This window comes from Hyperolius riggenbachi, chromosome 7 (assembly GCF_040937935.1).
Source record: "Hyperolius riggenbachi isolate aHypRig1 chromosome 7, aHypRig1.pri, whole genome shotgun sequence".
NCBI classification, from domain to species: domain Eukaryota; kingdom Metazoa; phylum Chordata; class Amphibia; order Anura; family Hyperoliidae; genus Hyperolius; species Hyperolius riggenbachi.
In genome coordinates, this window is record NC_090652.1 from 269,521,091 (window position 1) to 269,540,473 (window position 19,383).

The 19,383-nt window shown below is 43.1% G+C and overlaps 2 protein-coding genes across 19 annotated transcripts in view; one reads left to right on the forward strand and one right to left on the reverse strand.

Moving 5' to 3' along the window:
- The window catches only part of WDSUB1 (WD repeat, sterile alpha motif and U-box domain containing 1), a 157,445-nt gene that overhangs the window by 54,235 nt on the left and 83,827 nt on the right, over positions 1-19,383 (forward strand). For 6 of the 14 annotated variants that reach the window (XR_011022851.1, XR_011022850.1, XM_068245719.1 and 3 more), the window contains exon 11: positions 1,109-1,284. Coding sequence is in view for 8 of the 14 variants with exons in the window: in XM_068245719.1 (XP_068101820.1) it covers positions 1,109-1,272 (164 nt within the window). In the remaining 6 variants the exon portion in view is untranslated. Of the gene's footprint in view, positions 1-1,108; positions 4,551-9,227; positions 10,949-19,383 lie in introns of those variants that run through there. The other 8 variants (XR_011022849.1, XR_011022847.1, XR_011022846.1 and 5 more) reach the window with 3 other exon arrangements.
- Positions 11,839-19,383, reverse strand: part of TANC1 (tetratricopeptide repeat, ankyrin repeat and coiled-coil containing 1) — a 324,590-nt gene continuing 317,045 nt past the window's right edge. For all 5 annotated transcript variants that reach the window (XM_068245707.1, XM_068245709.1, XM_068245710.1 and 2 more), the window contains one exon: positions 11,839-18,912. In XM_068245707.1, coding sequence (XP_068101808.1) covers positions 17,595-18,912 — 1,318 coding nt within the window. In that variant the 3' untranslated portion in view covers positions 11,839-17,594. The remainder of the gene's footprint in view (positions 18,913-19,383) is intronic.

The window sequence follows — 19,383 nt, forward strand, 5'->3', positions numbered from 1 at the left end:
GCCAGAGGTATCTGCGTGCCATAAGGTCTATCTTTCAAAAACAAAAGTCATCAATACCGCATGGTAGGCAGTGTGAATTTACCCAAAGATAGGTTAAAGTGCAAGTGCGTATACTGATTGCATAGAGATGGAGTGAAAAAATGACTTACAAATCTTTCATAATAGTTGTCCCTTGATACCATGTATAGGTTACACAAGGGGTTAATTAACTAGGGAGGAGTCGTGTGTGTGTGTGTGTGTGTGTGTGTGTGTGTGTGTGTGTGTGTGTGTGTGTGTGTGTGTGTGTGTGTGTGTGTGTGTGTGTGTGTGTGTGTGTGTTAACGTTTAGGTCGCATTTACAGTGCCACGTTGCGGAGCTGCATTAACGTAGCGTTGTGGTAACTCACTGCTTGCAGTGCGTTACCCCTTAACGCAGACAAGTTGCGACTTTAACGTTGCATTAAACCACAATGTCCCACTTTGAACGTGACCTAAATGAAAAATTGTTGCTGTAGTAAATAGTAGCAATCCTTCACTTTTAAACATGTGCACACAAAAGTGTGTTTATTTCAGGAGGTACAATCTACATCCTGCATTCAGATAGAAAAAATTTTTTTGACTTAGAATCCAGGACTGCGGAGTTGGCATCGAGGAGTTGTAGCAATTTTGTGTACTTGGGAGTCGGTGATTTCATAAACTGAGGAGTCGGAGTTGGATGATTTTTGTACAAAATCCACAGCCCTGGTAAGTATTCAAGTAAGGCGTCTGAGTCTGAGCCATTTGGGGTACCCAGAGTTGGAGGTTTCATAAACTGAGGAGTTGGAAGATTTTTGTACCGACCCCACAGCTTTGGTGGAATCTACATCCAGAAACAGGAATGGTTAAAGAATCTCACAATAAACAGATTTCCCAACTTACCAGTATATTGCAGTCCATTTTCAAATACCACTTTTCCCCGACTTCTAATCCACTTTCAAGGGCAGGAAAAACAGTTTTTAAATGGTTTGTGTGTCTTGGCTGTAATTTAATGTCTTTTCTGACAACATTGCTAAAGCCCCTGTTGTGCTGAAGTGAAATCAGACATTTTCACCAAATGTGTTTTTTTTTTTTATTCTTTTTGGCCATACAGATGGATATTCTTATGAGAGGAGTGCCATTGAAAATTGGATCAGTACCAGGAGGACCAGTCCTATGACCAACCTTCCTCTAGAGAACCTGCTTCTCACACCTAACCGGACACTTAAAATGGCTCTGAACCGCTGGCTGGACACCAGGCCTAACCCGGATACATAGGTGGCCCCTTAGGTAAATGTAGGTCTGTTAATTACTGCCGTATTTACGGATACTGCCTTGCAGATGGATAATGGACAACGTAATGCAGCAAAGACTACAGACATTTCATCTGGTCCTTGTAACGCTGGCTGTCCTGCCTCCCTGCACTGATTGGCTAGTACCACACCTCATTAGCATACAATCTGTGTCCGTGGGACTTCAGTATATTAGTGCCAGCAGCTGATGTCCTTATAGTGGTTGATGCAGCTACAGATGTGCTCCTGGCTTTCCCAGCATGGAAGCTTTATGGATACAAGTGAAAGATCAATCATCGATTTAAATCTGCCAACATTGCCGAAGTTAGAAATCATTGAGGGTCAATGAGATGCGAACAACTCGAGCTTCATGCATGCAATGCAAATTGTATGCAGCATGGAATTAGGACAATCAAATGCACTTCTTGTATATTTTCATTGGTCTAATCCCTAGCTGCATGCAAGCCAAGAAATATCTCATTGACCATTGCTCAGCGCTGATGAGCAGAGCTGGATGTACTGGTGCAGATTACAGCTGATGTGACACTAAGGTGGACATTCTGTTTGAAGTGAAGTGTTGTCTATAATATAGGGGACCAGTGTACAATATGTGAAGCTTCCATTGCACTTTGATGCAAATTATAATTTTAATCTGAAGGCGATTTCTGAATGGTGCACTTTAAAAGCCTAATTAAGCCCTAAATTACATTAGGACACTTTGAATTTTCTTGGTCATGCTGATGTTCTAATAGCAATCATGCTGAATACACACAGTATTAAAAGCAAAGTGGTAGTCAGGACAGGTAGAATGGGCATGAGCACACCTGGGGATTTAGGCACCACAATAGGCTGGAATACAATATTATTATTTATATAGTGCTGACATCTTTAGGGTGATTTAATGTGTGTAATTTGGGTGGCAGAGGTGCCAGGGTTCGCCTAGTAGCCTCTCAGCTATAGCATAGCCAAGCACTGTTTAGCTGATTCCATATTGTTGCCCTGCTGCAACCATAGTATAGGTAAGTGCCAGGGAGTTTGTTAGGTGCTGGGTTTTGGCTACAGCAGGCACCCAAGCTACTAGTTAGGTGTAGGTAGGGAGGACCTGAGGTTCAAGAAGGCGATCATAGAATATCAGTCATGTAACCTATAATACACTATCAACATCACGCCCTTTTTAACAAGTGCCCCTTTTAGCTATGCTCATCAGAAAACATTTCATGGCCCAAATGTACTTAAACTGCACTGGAATTCACTTCTTCTCCTCTGGTTGTATCATGTGGTCAGATTGCATGAGGAATAGACTACATCTGCCAGCATTGCGTGTTCCTTTGGTTAGGCTGCAGATGGTCACAGGAAATAGGGTTGGGCAATTTGTAAAGGTTCTTAAACACTATAGCACTGTGTGCCTTTTTCTTTTAATATCCAGCTCTTTCCTTGTAGTAATTTATACAAAAAAAAAAGTAAGTACTGTATTTGGCCAAGATAAAATGCAGCTTAGAGCTTTCTGAGAAACAAAAGCATGTGATAGAGGCCTCACACCACAATCTTCTCACAGGAAAGTATAGAAAGGTGCACAGCTACAGGCAAACACAGCGGCAAAAGGGAGGGTTTCTTTCCACAAAAAGTTTATAACTTACACTATTTAACACGATTGCTTTAAGAATTGTTACTTTTTGGGTTTATTTCGGCTTTAAAAAGTCTACCTGGAAAGCCTTTAAAAAAAACCCTGTAGCTGGCTTTTTTTTTAATATACCATGTGCCTTTTATTCTAATAATTCAGAGTCTGCCCTGGACTGCTTCCCAGATTAGGTGGCAGTGCACAAACTAAAGCTGTGTACACAATGCATTCATAGTCTATGATATCTGCAGATCCGAAGATCCATCCTGGTGGATCTGATCTGCAGATGAATGTCAGTTAAACAAGGTGTGTATGAGGATCTGCAGATATCATAGACTATGAATGCATTTTGCAGGAACAGATCTTTTGCAGCTACTGATCTTTTGAATGTGTGCAGCATCTTGCAACGATTTCTGTCTGATGGGGAGTTCAGCTCCATAGAATAGACTGTGTAGGTATGGCTCTCATACTTCATGGAAGGGGGTAAAATTGGTCTGTGATCTTTAATTAATTTTAATGAATTTTCATTAATAAAGTGTGTACACAGCCTAAGGGCTGACAAAACAGGCCATGCTTTCCTGTGGTAAGGCATGGGGTCCATTCTGTCTCCAGTGTGTCTGGGTAGGGGTGATTAATGAGATGCAAATTTAAAATTAAAGGATTATGTATCAACTCGGAATTATTTGCATCTTAAGCCCCATACACATGGAAGAAGTCATTCCAACTGTTGGAGTGACTTTTTATCAGCTTTTTGAACAACAGCAAAATACTTTTTTTTTTTAGCAGTTTCAATTTGTTTCACAACAAAAGTTTTTCCAACAATTGTGCTGCATAAAAGACCGCTGTTGAGCGTGTGTATGGGGCTTTATTGACCAGTGTCTAGGTTTGTCCATTTTGGTTACACAACACACAAATCCAACCTGCATGACTTTTAGACAGTAGTTGCATTGCCATAGAATGTGGCCATATCTGCTGTACTTGGAAGCAGGTGTGTGTCAGACTGGACGAGTGAGTGCAGGTTTGCTGTACCACTCTAGCAGTGTGAACTGGCCCTCACTGGGCTGCTGCTGAAAATGTATGTATTTTTAATGTGTATATAATGCAAAAAATGTCTGCATGGAAATGAGGGCCAGAGGCTCTGCTTACAGATGGAGGGGCAGAGTTGTCTCTGCAGGAAATCCAAATGGAAGCAGAGCTACAAACCAAGAATACATTTCTTCTTAGGGCTGATCCACACTGGCTGCATTTGGTTTAAAAGTGTGTTTTTACCACAATTTTCATTAAAGTGAATAAGATCACTGCAATTGATTTTGTGATTTTTCAAAATTGCAGTAATTTTGCTGTGATTCTTAATTCAAGTGATTGAGAATGCACTTTTAAAAATGCAAACAAAAAATGCCAATGTGGATCAACCCTTAAAATAAACCCGAGGTGAGAGACCTATGGAAGCTGCCATATTTATTGTTAAACAATACTAGTTGTCTGACAGTCCTGCTAATCTTGAAACAAGCATGCATCTAATATTGTCAGATTTGTAATAGACATCTGATCTGCATGCAAGGGGGTGTTGCTTGAAGTATTAAGCTGTGTGCACACTTTAAAGATTAATGAAAGATCACAGACCAATTTTACCCCCTTCCATGTAATATGAGAGCCATACCTACACAGTCTATTCTATGGAGCAGAACTCCCCATCAGATAAAACCTATGCAAGATGCTGCACACAAAGATGCTGTACACATTCAAAAGATCTGTTCCTGCAAAATGCATTCATAGTCTATGATATCTGCAGATCCTCATACACACCTTGTTTAATGGACATTCATCTGCATATCAGATCCACCAGGATGGATCTTCAGATCTGCAGATGAATGTCTGTTAAACAAGGTGTGTATTGAGATCTGCAGATTTCATAGACTATGAATGTATACGTATATCGTTATTTTGGTTGAAAAAAAAGACATGTGTCCATCGAGTCCAACCAGTATAAAGTACAACACCAGCCTGCTCCCTCACATATCCCTGTTGATCCAAAGGAAAGCGAAAAACCCTTAGGGCCCATTTCCACTATCGCCAATTTGCATGCGTTTTTCGCATGCAAATTCGCATAGCAATACAAGTGAATGGGACGGTTTCCACTTGTCAGGATTCCTTTGCGTTTTTCTGTGCAGAAAAAAATTTGCATGGCAGAGCCATCAGAATTCGCATATCGCTATGCGAATCGCATACAATGTATTTAATAGGAAATTTTCATGCAAAATCGCATAGAAACAATGGAAAAGCACACCAGCACTGCCATGGTTAAATTCGCATACATCGTCATCCATGCGAATTCGCATGAAAATTCACATGGTCCCGCATGCGAAATTTGCATCCGCATGCAAATTTTTACCGCGGCGATTCGCACCGCACAAGTGGAAATGCATCCTTACAAGGCATGGTCCAATTAGCACCAACAGGGAAAAATTCCTTCCCGACTCCAGATGGCAATCAGATAAAATCCCTGGATCAACATCATTAGGCATTACCTAGTAATTGTAGCCATGGATGTCTTTCAACGCAAGGAAAGCATCGAAGCCCCCTTTAAATGCAGGTATAGAGTTTGCCATAACGACTTCCTGAGGCAATGCATTCTATATCTTAATCACTCTTACTGTAAAGAACCCTTTCCTAAATAAATGGCTAAAACTTTTTCCTCCATGTGCAGATCATATCCTCTAGTCCTTTGAGAAGGCCTAGGGACAAAAAGCTCATCCGCCAAGCTATTATATTGCCCTCTGATGTATTTATACATGTTAATTAGATCCCCTCTAAGGCGTCTTTTCTCTAGACTAAATAAACCCAGTTTATCTAACCTTTCTTGGTAAGTGAGACCTTCCATCCCACGTATCAATTTTGTTGTTCGTCTCTGCACCTGCTCTAAAACTGCAATATCTTTTTTGTAATGTGGTGCCCAGAACTGAATTCCATATTCCAGATGTGGCCTTACTAGAGAGTTAAACAGGGACAATATTATGCTAGCATCTCAAGTTTTTATTTCCCTTTTAATGCATCCCAAAATTTTGTTAGCTTTAGCTGCAGCGGCTTGGCATTGAATACGATTATTTAACTTGTTGTCGATGAGTACTCCTAAGTCCTTCTCCAAGTTTGATGTCCCCAACTGTATCCCATTTATTTTGTATGATGCTAGACCGAAATGCATGACTTGCATTTTGCAGGAACAGATCTTTTGCACATACTGATCTTTTGAATGTGTGCAGCATCTTGCATAGATTTTATCTGATGGGGAGTTCAGTTTAATAGAAAATACTGTAGAGTATGCTCTCATACTACATGGAAGGGGGTAAAATTGTCTGTGATCTTTGAAGTGTGTACACAGCTTTAGAGGCCGATAATCAGCAGGACAGCCAGGCAATCTGCATAATTTAAAGAAAACCTACAAAATAAGAAAATAAAAAAACCCTGCCATCTTCCTCCATCCCAGCAATCCAGTACTGCAACCTCCCGAACATTGGCGAGGTAAATATTAACCTACCGTGATCCTATGCAGGCACAGTAACGACTCTTTGTTTGGGCTAAAGCCATAATAGCGAGCATGATCGTATCCGCTCTACTGCGTACGCACGAGTCCATTGTGCCTGCACAGTAGAGCAGATATGATCAGTTTGGTTATTTCCGCCTTAACCCAAACAAAGAGCGGCTGCTGCACCTGCATAGGACCACGGTAGGTAAATATTGCTGGGCAGGCACACTACTTAGGGTTTGTTGAGGGACTTTTGGGGGAGCCAGTGCTGGATTCCCTCAAGCTACAGAGGACAAGGAAGCCTCATTGGGACCCTGAGGCTTCCTCCTGCCAAGAGGGGTTTTATTTTGTTAGTCTCTTAAAAGCCTCCTAATCCCTCTTACTTCAGATTCCCTTCAAAGGTAACCTGAGACCAAAAAATAAAAACATTTATACATACCTGGGCCTTCTTCCTGTCTCCTTTTAGGCCATTGGCTCATTTGCTATCCTCCTAGGCTGCTTCAAACTTCCACTTGCCGGCCAGATAAATCCTCTAGGCGCGATCTATTGTGCATGCCCGACATCGTATTCCTGATGCTATCTTGCCCTGGGCTGTGCATGTGCAGTAGTTCACGACTGAGGGCAACTGGTGGATTTCCAGGCTGGCCAGTGGAGGATTGAAGCAGCCTGAAAGGAAGGTAAGGGAGCACCAAGGTTTAAAGGGGGCTGGAAGAAGCCCCAGGTATATATAAATGCTTTTAATTTTGGGTCTCCAGTACATTTTAAAGTACCCTGTGGGGAGGGTTGGGAGTGCTTGAGAGACAACTTAAGTAAGCCCATGAATGACTATGCCAAGCAGGGGTGGTGGTCCATACAGCCTCATGCATTGAGCAGTCAGAATTAAGTTTGTCGTATGGTGTAGGAATTGAGGACTATGCAAAGTACGGACTAGGAGGTATCTATGTCCAACACTGGCAATCCAGCGCAGGAGACTTGGGCGCAGCCGGCACCACCACAAGTCGTAATGGGAATTACGGCTATAGCGATACATAATGAGTAACTTCAGCGCAGTCAGAAGACTGAGGCAGGGAACACACTTTTCTTTCAGTTTTCTGCGCGCGTCTTCTGCATACTTTTTCTGCATACCAAGTGTGTTTCTATGCAGGAAAACGCGCGTGTTTTTTCACAGCAGCTGATGTAATTGATAGAGAAAACTGACAAAATGTGCAGAATCAGGATGCAGAATGTCCGTTTTTTTCTGTGCGCAAACAACATATTAAGTGTGGACTAGCCCATTGATTAATAGGAGTTCTCCGTTTTTCTGTGCAGAAAACGCGCACAAAAACAGTCAAGGGTGTTCCCTGCCTGAGCTGAAGTTACTTTTAAAACACTGTAATTTGGCCGCCAGCAATTGCTGGAAGCCGAATTATTTCATTTCCCACTATCCACATGGCTGTGGAGGGTGAATAGTATTTAACGTCGCCGGGAACTTGTGCAGGAGCAGGATAAGCCATACCGGCTGTATCCAGCACCCAAGTCTCCTGGCGGCAAATAATCTCGTACGCATTTATAAGCTTGGCATACTATGCTGTAATTGTCCCGTGTATGGCTAGATTTACTCACATGAAACACAATCTGCTTTCAGCACATTATACTGACAAAGTGTTTATTTGCCTTAGTTAGAAACCTTTACCTTCTAACTAAACTTGTAAATACCGGTATGTATGACACTATCAAATGAAATGCATTGTGCATGATGTATTAAGATTTGAGACTCTACAAATACATTTATTTATACAATGAGAAAGCACCACTGATGAGGGTGTCAGGTATTCATGTTATTCTGAGAAGGCTTCATGCATGAAAGAATGTTGTATGAATTTTATGCATCGGTTACCCATCAATGCTTTTACATTAGCTGAATACAGCAGGAATACTGATCAGTAGTGATGTAGGCAAACAGCTATGATCTGTACTACCTCCGGGTCACTGTCTCTCAGTAGTACGCATGCCCTGGCCCGGCGGTGTGTGTCTTTGCGCGCCTGTTGCTGAGCACGCTTTGCGCATGTGCGTGAGATCACAAAGCGTGTCTGGCCACAGGCGCACAATGAAAGGCACGCACCGCCAAGTCTGGGCAAGCGTATTACTGAGAGACAGTGACCCGGAAGTAGTACAGGGCCATAGTTATCAGGTGAGCTGTTCTACATCACCTGGCCCAGCGGTGCGTATCTTTGTGCACCGCCAGGCCGCAATAGTAAAACCTCTGCCAGAAAAAAGGAATAATATTTATTGCTTTCTGGTAACAGATGTAAACAAGCTAACAAGACCAGTAGGAGGTGCCCAAAAGTATCTTATCTTAAACCTTAGGAGTAATTTGATCTTACCTCCACCAATGAACAAGCAACATAGGTAGAAATAATTTTAATGATGCACAAAGACAATGCATTTCATGGGTACTAGTCCACTTCCTCAGGTCAATAACAAGTGTTTGTCAAAAGCAGTCACAGGTGTGGGAGGTAAGATCGTAATCCTTACGCCTTTAATTATTTTAAAGTAATACTGTAGGGGGGTTGTGGGAAAATGAGTTGATCTTACCCAGGGCTTCTAATGATCCCCTGCAGACATCCTGTGCTTGTGCAGCCACTCACCGATGCTCCGGACCCGCCTCCAGTTCACTTGTGGAATTTCAGACTTTAAAGTCTGAAAACTATTGCACCAGCGTTCACTGTTCCCCCCCCCCCCCCCCCCCCCCCGTATGCCTTTAAGATAAGATACTTTTGGGCACCTCCTACAAGTCTTAGCTAGTCCTTAACCTTTTTAGGGGAGAGTTTTTGTACAGCACGTGTCTAATTGCCTAAGGAGAGCACCCTACCAGCACCTGCCCAGCAGTTCTGGAATACGGAACGGTGAATTTCCTGTAGGCTTTGTCGGTGGTTGCAGGAGTGTAACCTACCCTTGTGAGTATAATCTATTACTCTACTCTTGCCTATTTTACCTAACCATATTGCACAATCAGGTGCCTGGTCCCTCATTACAGAACCTTGGCGGTTGGATCACAACCACCAGGAGTCATCCCTTACCAGATGTAAACAAGGGCATCACATAGAGCTGCAAGTGAGAAGGGATGTTAATGAGGTACAAATGTATGAGTCTTGAAAATGGACCAATCAGATAAAGCCCAGGTAGGATTTGACTGGTTCATTTCCAAGCTGCATAAATTTGCATCTTACTGACCATCCCTACAGTGAGCAGCCTGTTTCTTCAAGGTGATCATTTGGAAGCAGGAAAAAGGGGTAAGCAAATAAATGCTAATAGTTCTGAGTTGGATGCAAATTTAAACGGCAGTTGTATGTGGATTGTAATTGGGCCAATCAAATTCACTTCCTGCTGCATACAGTTGGTGATAAAATTTTCATGCAAGCCAAATCCACTGTATTGAGGAATCATCCAATTCTTATTAGCAAAGTATTGCCACAGATTTTCTGATGTCCCAAGCTGTTTGGGGAATGTTTGGTAAGGGCCTGTCTCCACTTGTCAGTTTTCCTGTGCAATCATTTTTTTTCATGAGCTGTCTGACATTGCTGTCAACTGTTTTCTGCATGTGAAAAACACATTCAAGTGTGAACTAGCCCAACTGATCAACATTGGTTGCAGTTTTCCCATGCAGACAATGCACAGAAAAAGATGAGTGGAGACAGTTAACCCTTCACACACTCGCATGCAAATATTGTATTTTTTGGACTATAAGACTTATTTTTTCTCCCCCAAAAATGGGTAAAAAAGTCACCTTGTCTTATAGTCCAAATGCAGGAAGTTCCTGATTTGTGAACGCCCGCCAATACGGATCTCCAACCCGCCGCAATGTCGGGTACTCCCTGTACTGTGCCCATGCAGAGGAGGACACAGGGGGACAAACGGAGGACACCGGGGGAAAGAGGCAAACACAGGGAGGTACAAGAAGGCATGAGATACAAAGGGGGCAAACCCCACAAAATGCCCCTTTACCATAGATGCACCAGGTTATATATCTATCTTCCAGTAACCGCTGCTATCCCTACAGCTAAGTTAATGTGGGGTCTTGGTACAAAAGAATGCATTTACTTGCAAAGTCGCCTACACCGTGCAGAGGCACTTCATGTTCGTAGGTGTCCTAACTTACCTCTGCACGGTGTAGGTGACCAATGTGATAATGCTGCTGACTCTCTTCCCAACCGCCTTGTCTGGGTGAAGATGGTATAGGAAGAGCCTGAACAATCTATAGGCCTGATCCAGTTCACTTTTTCTCCTAAGGTGTCTCTTCAGCAAGCAAGAAAATAATTTGACATACTTTTTCATCTACTTTTTGGTAATTTTTCAATTGCAGAGTGCTAAAAAGTTATTTTAAACAAAAGAAAAATGATCTTGTAGAAGAAAAGTGAATCGGATGAGGCTTATATCTCAACAGGAAGCAGAAATACAGGCCCCAGCCAGGATTATACTTATGCCAAAGGGTACAGAGCAAAAAATTGTGCATTGCTAGTTGATGCATATTTAACTAGTGTATAAATACGCATTGAGCACTTTTTCTGCCACGTTTACAGTGGCTGTTGCATTCCCTATCACAGCAGGAATGCAGGTGTCTAACTCCAGGCCTGGAGATCCAGATGGGCCAGTGATGGACCACGCACCTTTCCCAATTCAATTCATTTGAGCTGTGTCAAAAATGTGGGAGGACCTCGGCCCTCGAAGGACGGGTTTGACATCCCTGGATTAGGATAACCATGCTGCACATTATCCATGCACTGCGTAGGGATGCTCAACTCCGAATTCGGGTGAAGCCCAGATAGTTACTATCCGGATTTCGCCCTGTTAATTACAATCACCGGGGGGGGGGGGGGGGGGGGCGGCGGCGGCGATCTTAACTATCTGATGTCTTCTTCGGTCCATCCCTCGGCACCGCCCACTATGCGGTCACGTGAGTACAAACACTTCCGAGTTTAAGGAGGAAGTGTTTTTAATCACGTGACGCACGTGGACCGCATCAGGGGAGGCGCCGAGGGATGGACCGAAGAAGACGTCAGATAAGTAAGATTGACCCACCCCCGCCCAGGTGATTGTAATTAACGGTGAAATACGGATAGCAACTATCCAGGTTTCACCCGAATTCAGAGTTGAGCATCCCTGTGCACTGTGTTAGGTGCAGCAAAGCATACAGTCAGTGAAAGGTATGCTCCACTTTTACTGTTAACGTTCACATTTAGCAGTAACTTATAACTCACTACATACAGTGCGTTACCACACTGCAACCCATTGTACCGCAACCCACCCACCACACTGTAACTGTCGCACAGGTGCTGCAGTGCGGTAAGCCATGTTCTAAAGTGGCGGTTGGGCTGCACCACTGTGACATAAATACTTGCTAGAAAACAGTAAATGAAACAAAAGCAGCAGCATTATATAAAATGGTATTTTTATTCCTTATGGAAGTACAGTAGATGTGCAAAAGATAGCTACAGCCAAATGAAGATACAGAGTTGTAAAAATAAATAAGCTATATTGGGACATAAACATTGGTGAATGTCTTGTTAACATTTTCTTATTTTACATTGACCAGACGCGCTACAAGAATGTTCCATCTTAACTAAGCTGCGGGGAAGCCTAAACGTTCTAAATATGTACAGAAAGTGAACTATTAAAGCAGCAGAAAGTCCAAACATTTTTGTTATACCCTAAAACTTGAATGCTGAACCGTTATGAAAAATGCCAAAATGAAAAGTTCTATTAAGAAACAGCTACCTAAGCAAAGTGGAGGCTGCCATTTTTGAGGACATAACTAGAATGTAGATGATTACTACCTCTATTGGCTGAGAACCAGTGATATCACCGGCTGTATAGTACACTTCCTGTACCACTCCTACCAACCAACCACTGCATCTTCTAACCATCCCTAGTAACCAATTGGTTGCTAGGAGAGCAATAGAAAGTGTTCTGTATTTTATAGATTGGGCCTCCGCAAACAAAATGGCTGCAGGTAACAAAATAGCTCCCCCACCACGATTAGGCCATAATCCTATTAGAAACGTAATATATATATGGAACCAGTTCCCTCTATACAAGTGGCAAAGCTTTCTGGTACCTTATTCTCTATTAATGTACAATTATTTTCTAAAAATAGCACCTTAAAGGTGTCAGTTTATACAAAAGGAGTAAAGTGCGCCAACTGCCAGGACTGATACTTGTCATACATGGGAGATTAGCTCAGTGCAATAGACAGCATGGTGGAAGCCTTAACATGCATTGCTCTATATATATGGCCATACATAGCAAAAGGTTACACGTTATTTACACATAAAAAGGAAATCTGATTATTTTATAGAAACAATACACAGTTATACATTATGGTACAACTTACCTATCATCACTCCCCTGTATAAAATATAGCAGATTGTTATTTAAACATTCATTTACAACACTGTACAGGATTGATATTTTCCAAATGAACCTGATTACAAAGAGTTACCAACACCGCATCTCAAAAACTCCAGAACTATTACATGAGAAATTCCAACCAACAATTATTTCAGCTGTAACTCCTGACACTGGTCTGTCTCTTATGTTAAGCCCAATCTACACGGTACGATTCTTTGTACGATTCGATTACTATTCTATTTACGATTCGATTAAATCCGACATATTTCCGATCGGGATTCGATGCAATTCAATTTGCCATTGTTTTGTAATTGCAAATCGAACTGAATCGAATCCCTATCGGACATGTCTGATTTAATCAAATCGTAAATAGAATCGTAATTGACTTGTACAAAGAATCGTATCGTGTAGATTGGGCTTTAGGTTTAGTGGTGGATTTTATTGCTGCTTGTGGACAGGGCATGCAGTACTGATGTAAGCTGAACTTCCTATTGTCCCCCCTTTGCAATGTATTAGCCATATACGGTATCCATAGTAGAAAACCTGTGCGCCTGGCTAAAGCTTGTACTGGGGTTATCCTAATAAATGTACAGTTTATCTGTAACTCGGGCAATTGGAAGTCTCAACTAACCGGCATGCCTGAGGGATAACAGGGACTTTGTTTTGGCGGGTTTTGAGGCTTTTCAAATACTTACTGAACCTCCAGTGACATCTAGCTGCCGCCATGCACTCGGTCAGGTGACACTCCGCCTTCTGTGCACGGGGCAGCAGGAAAGCCACTAGGGTGCTGCAGGAAAGGCTGCTAGCCATAAGGGGTGGGGGGGGGGGGGGGTGTTCTTTTTCAGCTCAAGCAATCACGTGCATCTGGCATCAGGCGATCCCTGCTGGTGCTGGATACCGGGAACTGTCTGCTGTATATGGAGAATGCAGGAAACAGGAAGTCCAGCTCCTCACACTACCCCTGGGTGATGGGAGCTGCAGTAACAGAGGGTCAGAAAAATATGCAAATTTCCCATCCTCTCCCATTTCAGCCCAACCCCACAAGACAGCAAAGCATGCTCTGTAGTTAGTCACACTGCTGGGACACCAGTAACCCCCAATTGTGTATGCGTGAAATCATCTGCTAGCCATGCACTGTTGGAGGAGCTGGAGGGCAAGCTAGGTAAATACTGCAGAGTGATTCCAGCAAGTTAAGTGATCAAATACTTTCTGGTACTGAGCAGTTGACAACACATTCCTCATACTGGGATGAAATTAATTTACTGTCCCCATTCTGCGCACTGCTTCCTAAGCCCCATACACACCGGGCATTTCTGTTGCCAGTCAGTAGTCAGCCACAATCCCTTGGGTGACAGTGCTGTGCAGATGTTACTAGCCTCCAGGCTAGAGATGTGTCTGTTGCTATGGAGGGGGCAGAGGGAGAACAAGCAGTGCAGGATGGAGTGGATTCCTGGGGGAGTGGGGAGGACAATGGAGATCCAGCATACCAGATCTTTAGAGGCTGCTGTACAGACGCTGGATTCTTTAACAATTCTTGACCAAGGTGGTTTTTTTATAGTCTTCCACAGCTAAGTTTAAACCAGCGTGTCCATATAGATAACCCAGAGATTTGAGCCCAATAAGCAGGGTCTCCAGTCACATGACCACTAAGATCGGCCAACTGCAGTGATTAAAGGGAAAGTTTGTAGAGACAAAATTTTCCTGGTCATTTAAGGTGCTGATGGCAACGCCTATTCTCATCTGCATACGCTATAGAACGTGTGGTAGATCAGGCAAACGATCAGTATCTCCCAGACTGCACCAGCAGATTTATTACAGACTGCACAGCTGATAGTTTGCATCACTTTGTATTGCATCAGGAGATGCAAACACTGTTCATGTACAGCACAGGTCTTGCCCGTGTGAGTGAAGATTTGCTCATTAGGTGATTTCTCCCCTAGGGGTGGTCAATGAGATAATAATACAGATCTTTACAGATCTTGAAATTGGATCAATCAAATGCAGTAGCTGATGATTCGAATTGGTCCAATTCCAAGCTGCATACCTTTGCATTAGCAGAAACTTACTGGCATCTCACTGGCGTACATATGAAATCGGTGCCGGTAGACTTGGGCGCAGGATACAGCCGGTATATGGCTGATCCTGCTTTTGCACAAGTCTGGGCCGTATTAATTACTATTCTCCCTCCAGGCCGACATGGATGGTAGGGAATGAAATAATTTGGCTTCCAGCGATTTCTGGAGGCCGAATTATTGTGTTTTTTAAGCAACTTAAGCTCCGTCTTCTGACGCCGCCGACGTTACTCACTGAGCGCCGCTATAGACTGATTCCCATTATAGTCTATGGCTGCGCCCAAATCTAGCAGCGCTGAAATGCACTGCTCCATCTCACTGACCATCCCTGCTATCCACACAACACTGACTGATGCTCCACAAGGAAGAGGGATAACTCAGCTGAAAGGAAGGCTATGGAAGCAACTCCTCTACTACACTCCCTGATGTACCATAGCCAAAATCAAAAACATAGCCTAAGTATTGGACCAAATTATTTTTTTTATCAGGATTCAACATTTAATGGATAATCTCAAACTAAGTGGTATAACTATAGTGACCATGGGGGCTGCTCCTCCCCCGTCTGCAGAGTAGCGCAGTGGAGCAGTTTAATATTTACCTGCGCCACCTCTGGCTCTGAATGCATGTCATGTGATCTGGAAAAGGAGGTATGCTGCATAGAGCGTGCGACTTCCAGGAAGAACAGAAGAGACACAATGCATTGCTGAAGCAGGTAAATATTACACTGTTCCACTGCGCTATTCTGCTATGTGCCAAAGATGGTGTTGGGGGGGGGAGGGGGGTCTGTATGTCTTTTTTTCCACACTGGGGCCGAGAGATTTGGATCTCAGAAGAGGGCCCTGTGGGGGTGGAAGTCTTGTGGGTTATGGTTGCACCCCGGCTCAAACTGACAATGTTTCAGTCAGAAACACTGTCACCGGTGTGCTCCCCCAATGGGAAGCCTGTGTGCTATTGTTCTTTTGCTGCTTACAATGATGCACTGCACATTTGAAACTCTTCATGACTGCATAAAATGGCATGGAGGGTCGCATTCAGCTGGCAGTTCCTTTGTTTGACACCTGTGTGCTAGACCATGGCACGTGCTACACTCCCTGCTGTATCATGCTAGGCCATGGCAGCTCTGCACCTAGAAATGCTCCATGTATAATACAGCTATTTTATATCCAACTTCAAAAATAAAATTATATTATGACTGGAGTTCAGCTTTAAGAAATGTGTGTTGGAATTCCTCTTTTGCACTTTGCATAGGAAGCCTTGAGGCCAGCAAGCAAATTATCCCATTACCCAACACTGTAACACCATCCTAAGACAGCTGACTGGTTTTCACGATAAATGAAAATTGGACCCGTGTGACGCCCCTAGTCAGTAATGACTAGGGATGGTCAATGAGACGCAAATACTTCTGAGTTGATACAGGATTAAGTACCGGAACTGTACAGATGGCCCACCCTTCGGCAAGTGCGTTGTTCAGCCTCTCATCTGATAGAGGCCTTAAAGTACTAGAAATTGTTGACTGTATAAATTACAAAGGTTATTCTAATTTGTGTGCCCGGCCATTTATGGAGTCCTTCTACAAATTCTCGTGCTTTCAAAATGGCAGAGAGACTCCTTCATATCTGCATGGAGGGGCCAATTTTCAGCTGCCTTGGAAACCTCACCAACCAGTCTTTGGATACTTGTATCTCATATTTCGGATTCCACACTCCCAGTGGTGGCATAAGGCACCCAGCAAAAACTCAAACATTTTAAATGGCTAACCGCATAAAAACATTGGTTTAAATCTTTTTTTTTTTTCTCTTTTAAAGGCACCATTGTAATATTATATAACACTGACATTCCAGTTATTTAGAACAATTGTGGCAAATTGCGTGTTCCATATATAAATCAACTGCACCATCACCCACTGTGGATATTGTGTTCCTGAGGAAGAAACAGGGTTATAAGAACCGCAAACTCAAATGGTTAAAGTGATGAGTCACTAAGTCGCCAGGTTTCGGCGCAACATTTTAAAAAGCAATAATAAATGAGGCAGTGGAACCAACTGCAAACCCAATGGAAATCCACGAGTAAGTAACTTGCTTGACTTTTATGTCTTGCCAACCAATCAGTTGCAGTCATGTGCTCATGCACTGCTAGTAAGCTTGTTACACGTTGCCCACAGAAACTCCTAATACAAGAGAGGTAAATATTTCCCATTAAAATGCAGAAGGTCCTTTCCTCTGTATACATCATGTCCTGTATTGTAGTCTCAGGTAGTCTTTCAGGGTTCCTGAGTGTTTCTAGGCTGCACCTGGCAGTGAAACACCCAGAAGGGGAGTACAAAGCATCTGTTCCACATCCATCACTAGATTAATAACTATGGGAACTGCTGTATGAAAAATCCCTGGGTAGATCACGGTAATCCAGAGACATCAAAGGGAACTGACCTGCAGCCTTCACATAATTTTATTTTTTGGCTTTTTCTTACTTTTGTAGTTCAAACATTCAGCACAGGTTTCATTTCTGGAAACACAGTTGTATAGTAAATGGTTTCTGAGATTATGATATTCAAAATTATTTGCATTCCATTTCCATTAAAACTTCCCCTAAAAAACAGAATTAATGGACATTGGACAGCAAAGTGAAGCAAATATTTGTTATTTCCAGCACAAGAACCATCTACATTGCCGGGTAACTAACAAAAGAGACCGGAGCTAGTGCCACGTTTGTTAAACATTTGACTCTATGAAGGATCGTTTTGGTTTTGTAGAAGACATGGAGTCTTTGCTCAGAAGAGATTGTGACCTCAGAATGGCATCTTGGTAGGACTGACCAACAGGCTTGGATTCTTGGCTGAAGCTGGATGGTTGACACTTCCCTTCCTCAAAGTCTTTTGAGAATACTCCATTGTGGGCATTTCCTCCATAGACATTCGGCATGGTCTTGTTTTGATTCCCATACGTGGTGGCCGGCCTAGAAGTGAATTTTTCAAAACTTACAGATGAGACAGTTCCAGAAGGACCTGGGTTTAGGTCTGCTGTTTGGTTCTGCCAACTCCGAGCAGGCGGAGTATTTTGCTGCAAAGATCTGGCAGTTTTGTCCATGATCCCCATAAAGGGTATATTTCGAGGTCTGTGTTCCACTGCTGTGCTTACAGCTTGGTTGGGCTTGTTTTCCTTGCTGCGCACATCTGGTCCCTTAACACCTTCAGAAAAGCTATTGCTTGAGGTCAAACTGTGGATTACTGTTCTTTTACTTTCTACCACTACTGCTGACTTTTCTTTACAGGGCAATTGGCTCTCTTTGGGTGCAGAAAGCCCTACATACCTTTCTGCTGTTTTTGAAACAAAAGAGCCTGAAGCCTTGTAGGACTGAATGATCTCACCAGGTTGCCTATGGACGGCAAGCCCGGATGGAACTTTTTCATTGTATGCTGAACAGTGAGCTCCAGAAGACATTGACTGTGTCCCATCTGTATGTGGGCTTCTCATACTAAGTTGGTGTACGGTTGGCCTTAAGGAAAGAGGACTTGGAGGTGCTAAGGTGGCAGAGGTCTGATTCTTCGGAGCAGAAAAACTGTTGGCAGATCTTGTCAGTGACTGCAAGGAATTCATGTGTTGGTTTGTTTTAACTATCTGTGCCTGCTTCGTTGGTCTTTGCACCAGCGCTTGCTGCAAACACACATTTTTACCAACGTGCTCCTCTGGAGACTCGGAGCGAAATTTCTGGTTTATAAACTCCGTCACTCTGTTGTTGTTAGCAGCGTCCAGCAGCTTTGAATTTCCAGGGAGTTTGTCGGGAATTGGACTTTCATCTTCTGGAATCTCCTCAATACTTAAATGATTGTCTAGTGTTTCATCCAGAGCTTCATCCTCTTGGTCTGAATCGTTGGTTGGTGGGAGAGGTGGCTGGTACTGCTTCTGCTGTTGGTTCTTTTGCTGCTGTTTAAACTCTTCTTCAACGCGAGTCAAGAGTCTTTTTATTTCCAAGTTGTTGGGGCACAATTTCAGCGCCTCATTCAGATCAGCAAGGGCTGCAACAAATTGCCTGTAAGAAAAACATATATATATTATAAATTTGGACTAAAATAAGACGGTTTAAAGAATTAGAGTCCAGCTGCTGAGCCTTCAGTCTTCACTCTGCCCAACTCACCACCGTAGGCTCTGTCATTTAGTGTTCATATGGATATGTGATGTCCATGACCATAGCAAGTCTGAGGGAGGGTGGGGAGCTGCCGAGTGAAGACTGAAGACCCATCTACTGGAATAGGCAACTATACCAAACACTCCCTATCATCCTCCATATTGTGCTCTGCGGTGGCCAGACCGGTCAGAAGACCAAAAGTAGTGGTGGCACCAGTGGGGGAAGTAGAGTGGTAACAGGAACAGTTTGACATGGAATAGGTAACGGATTGGCAAGTCCAGTGGTGGTTGAGCTTATATTAACTGGCCCTATAATGGGGGCGAACCATAAAGGGGTCACAATGTCCTCCTGGTTTATAACTGGTCATCCTTAATT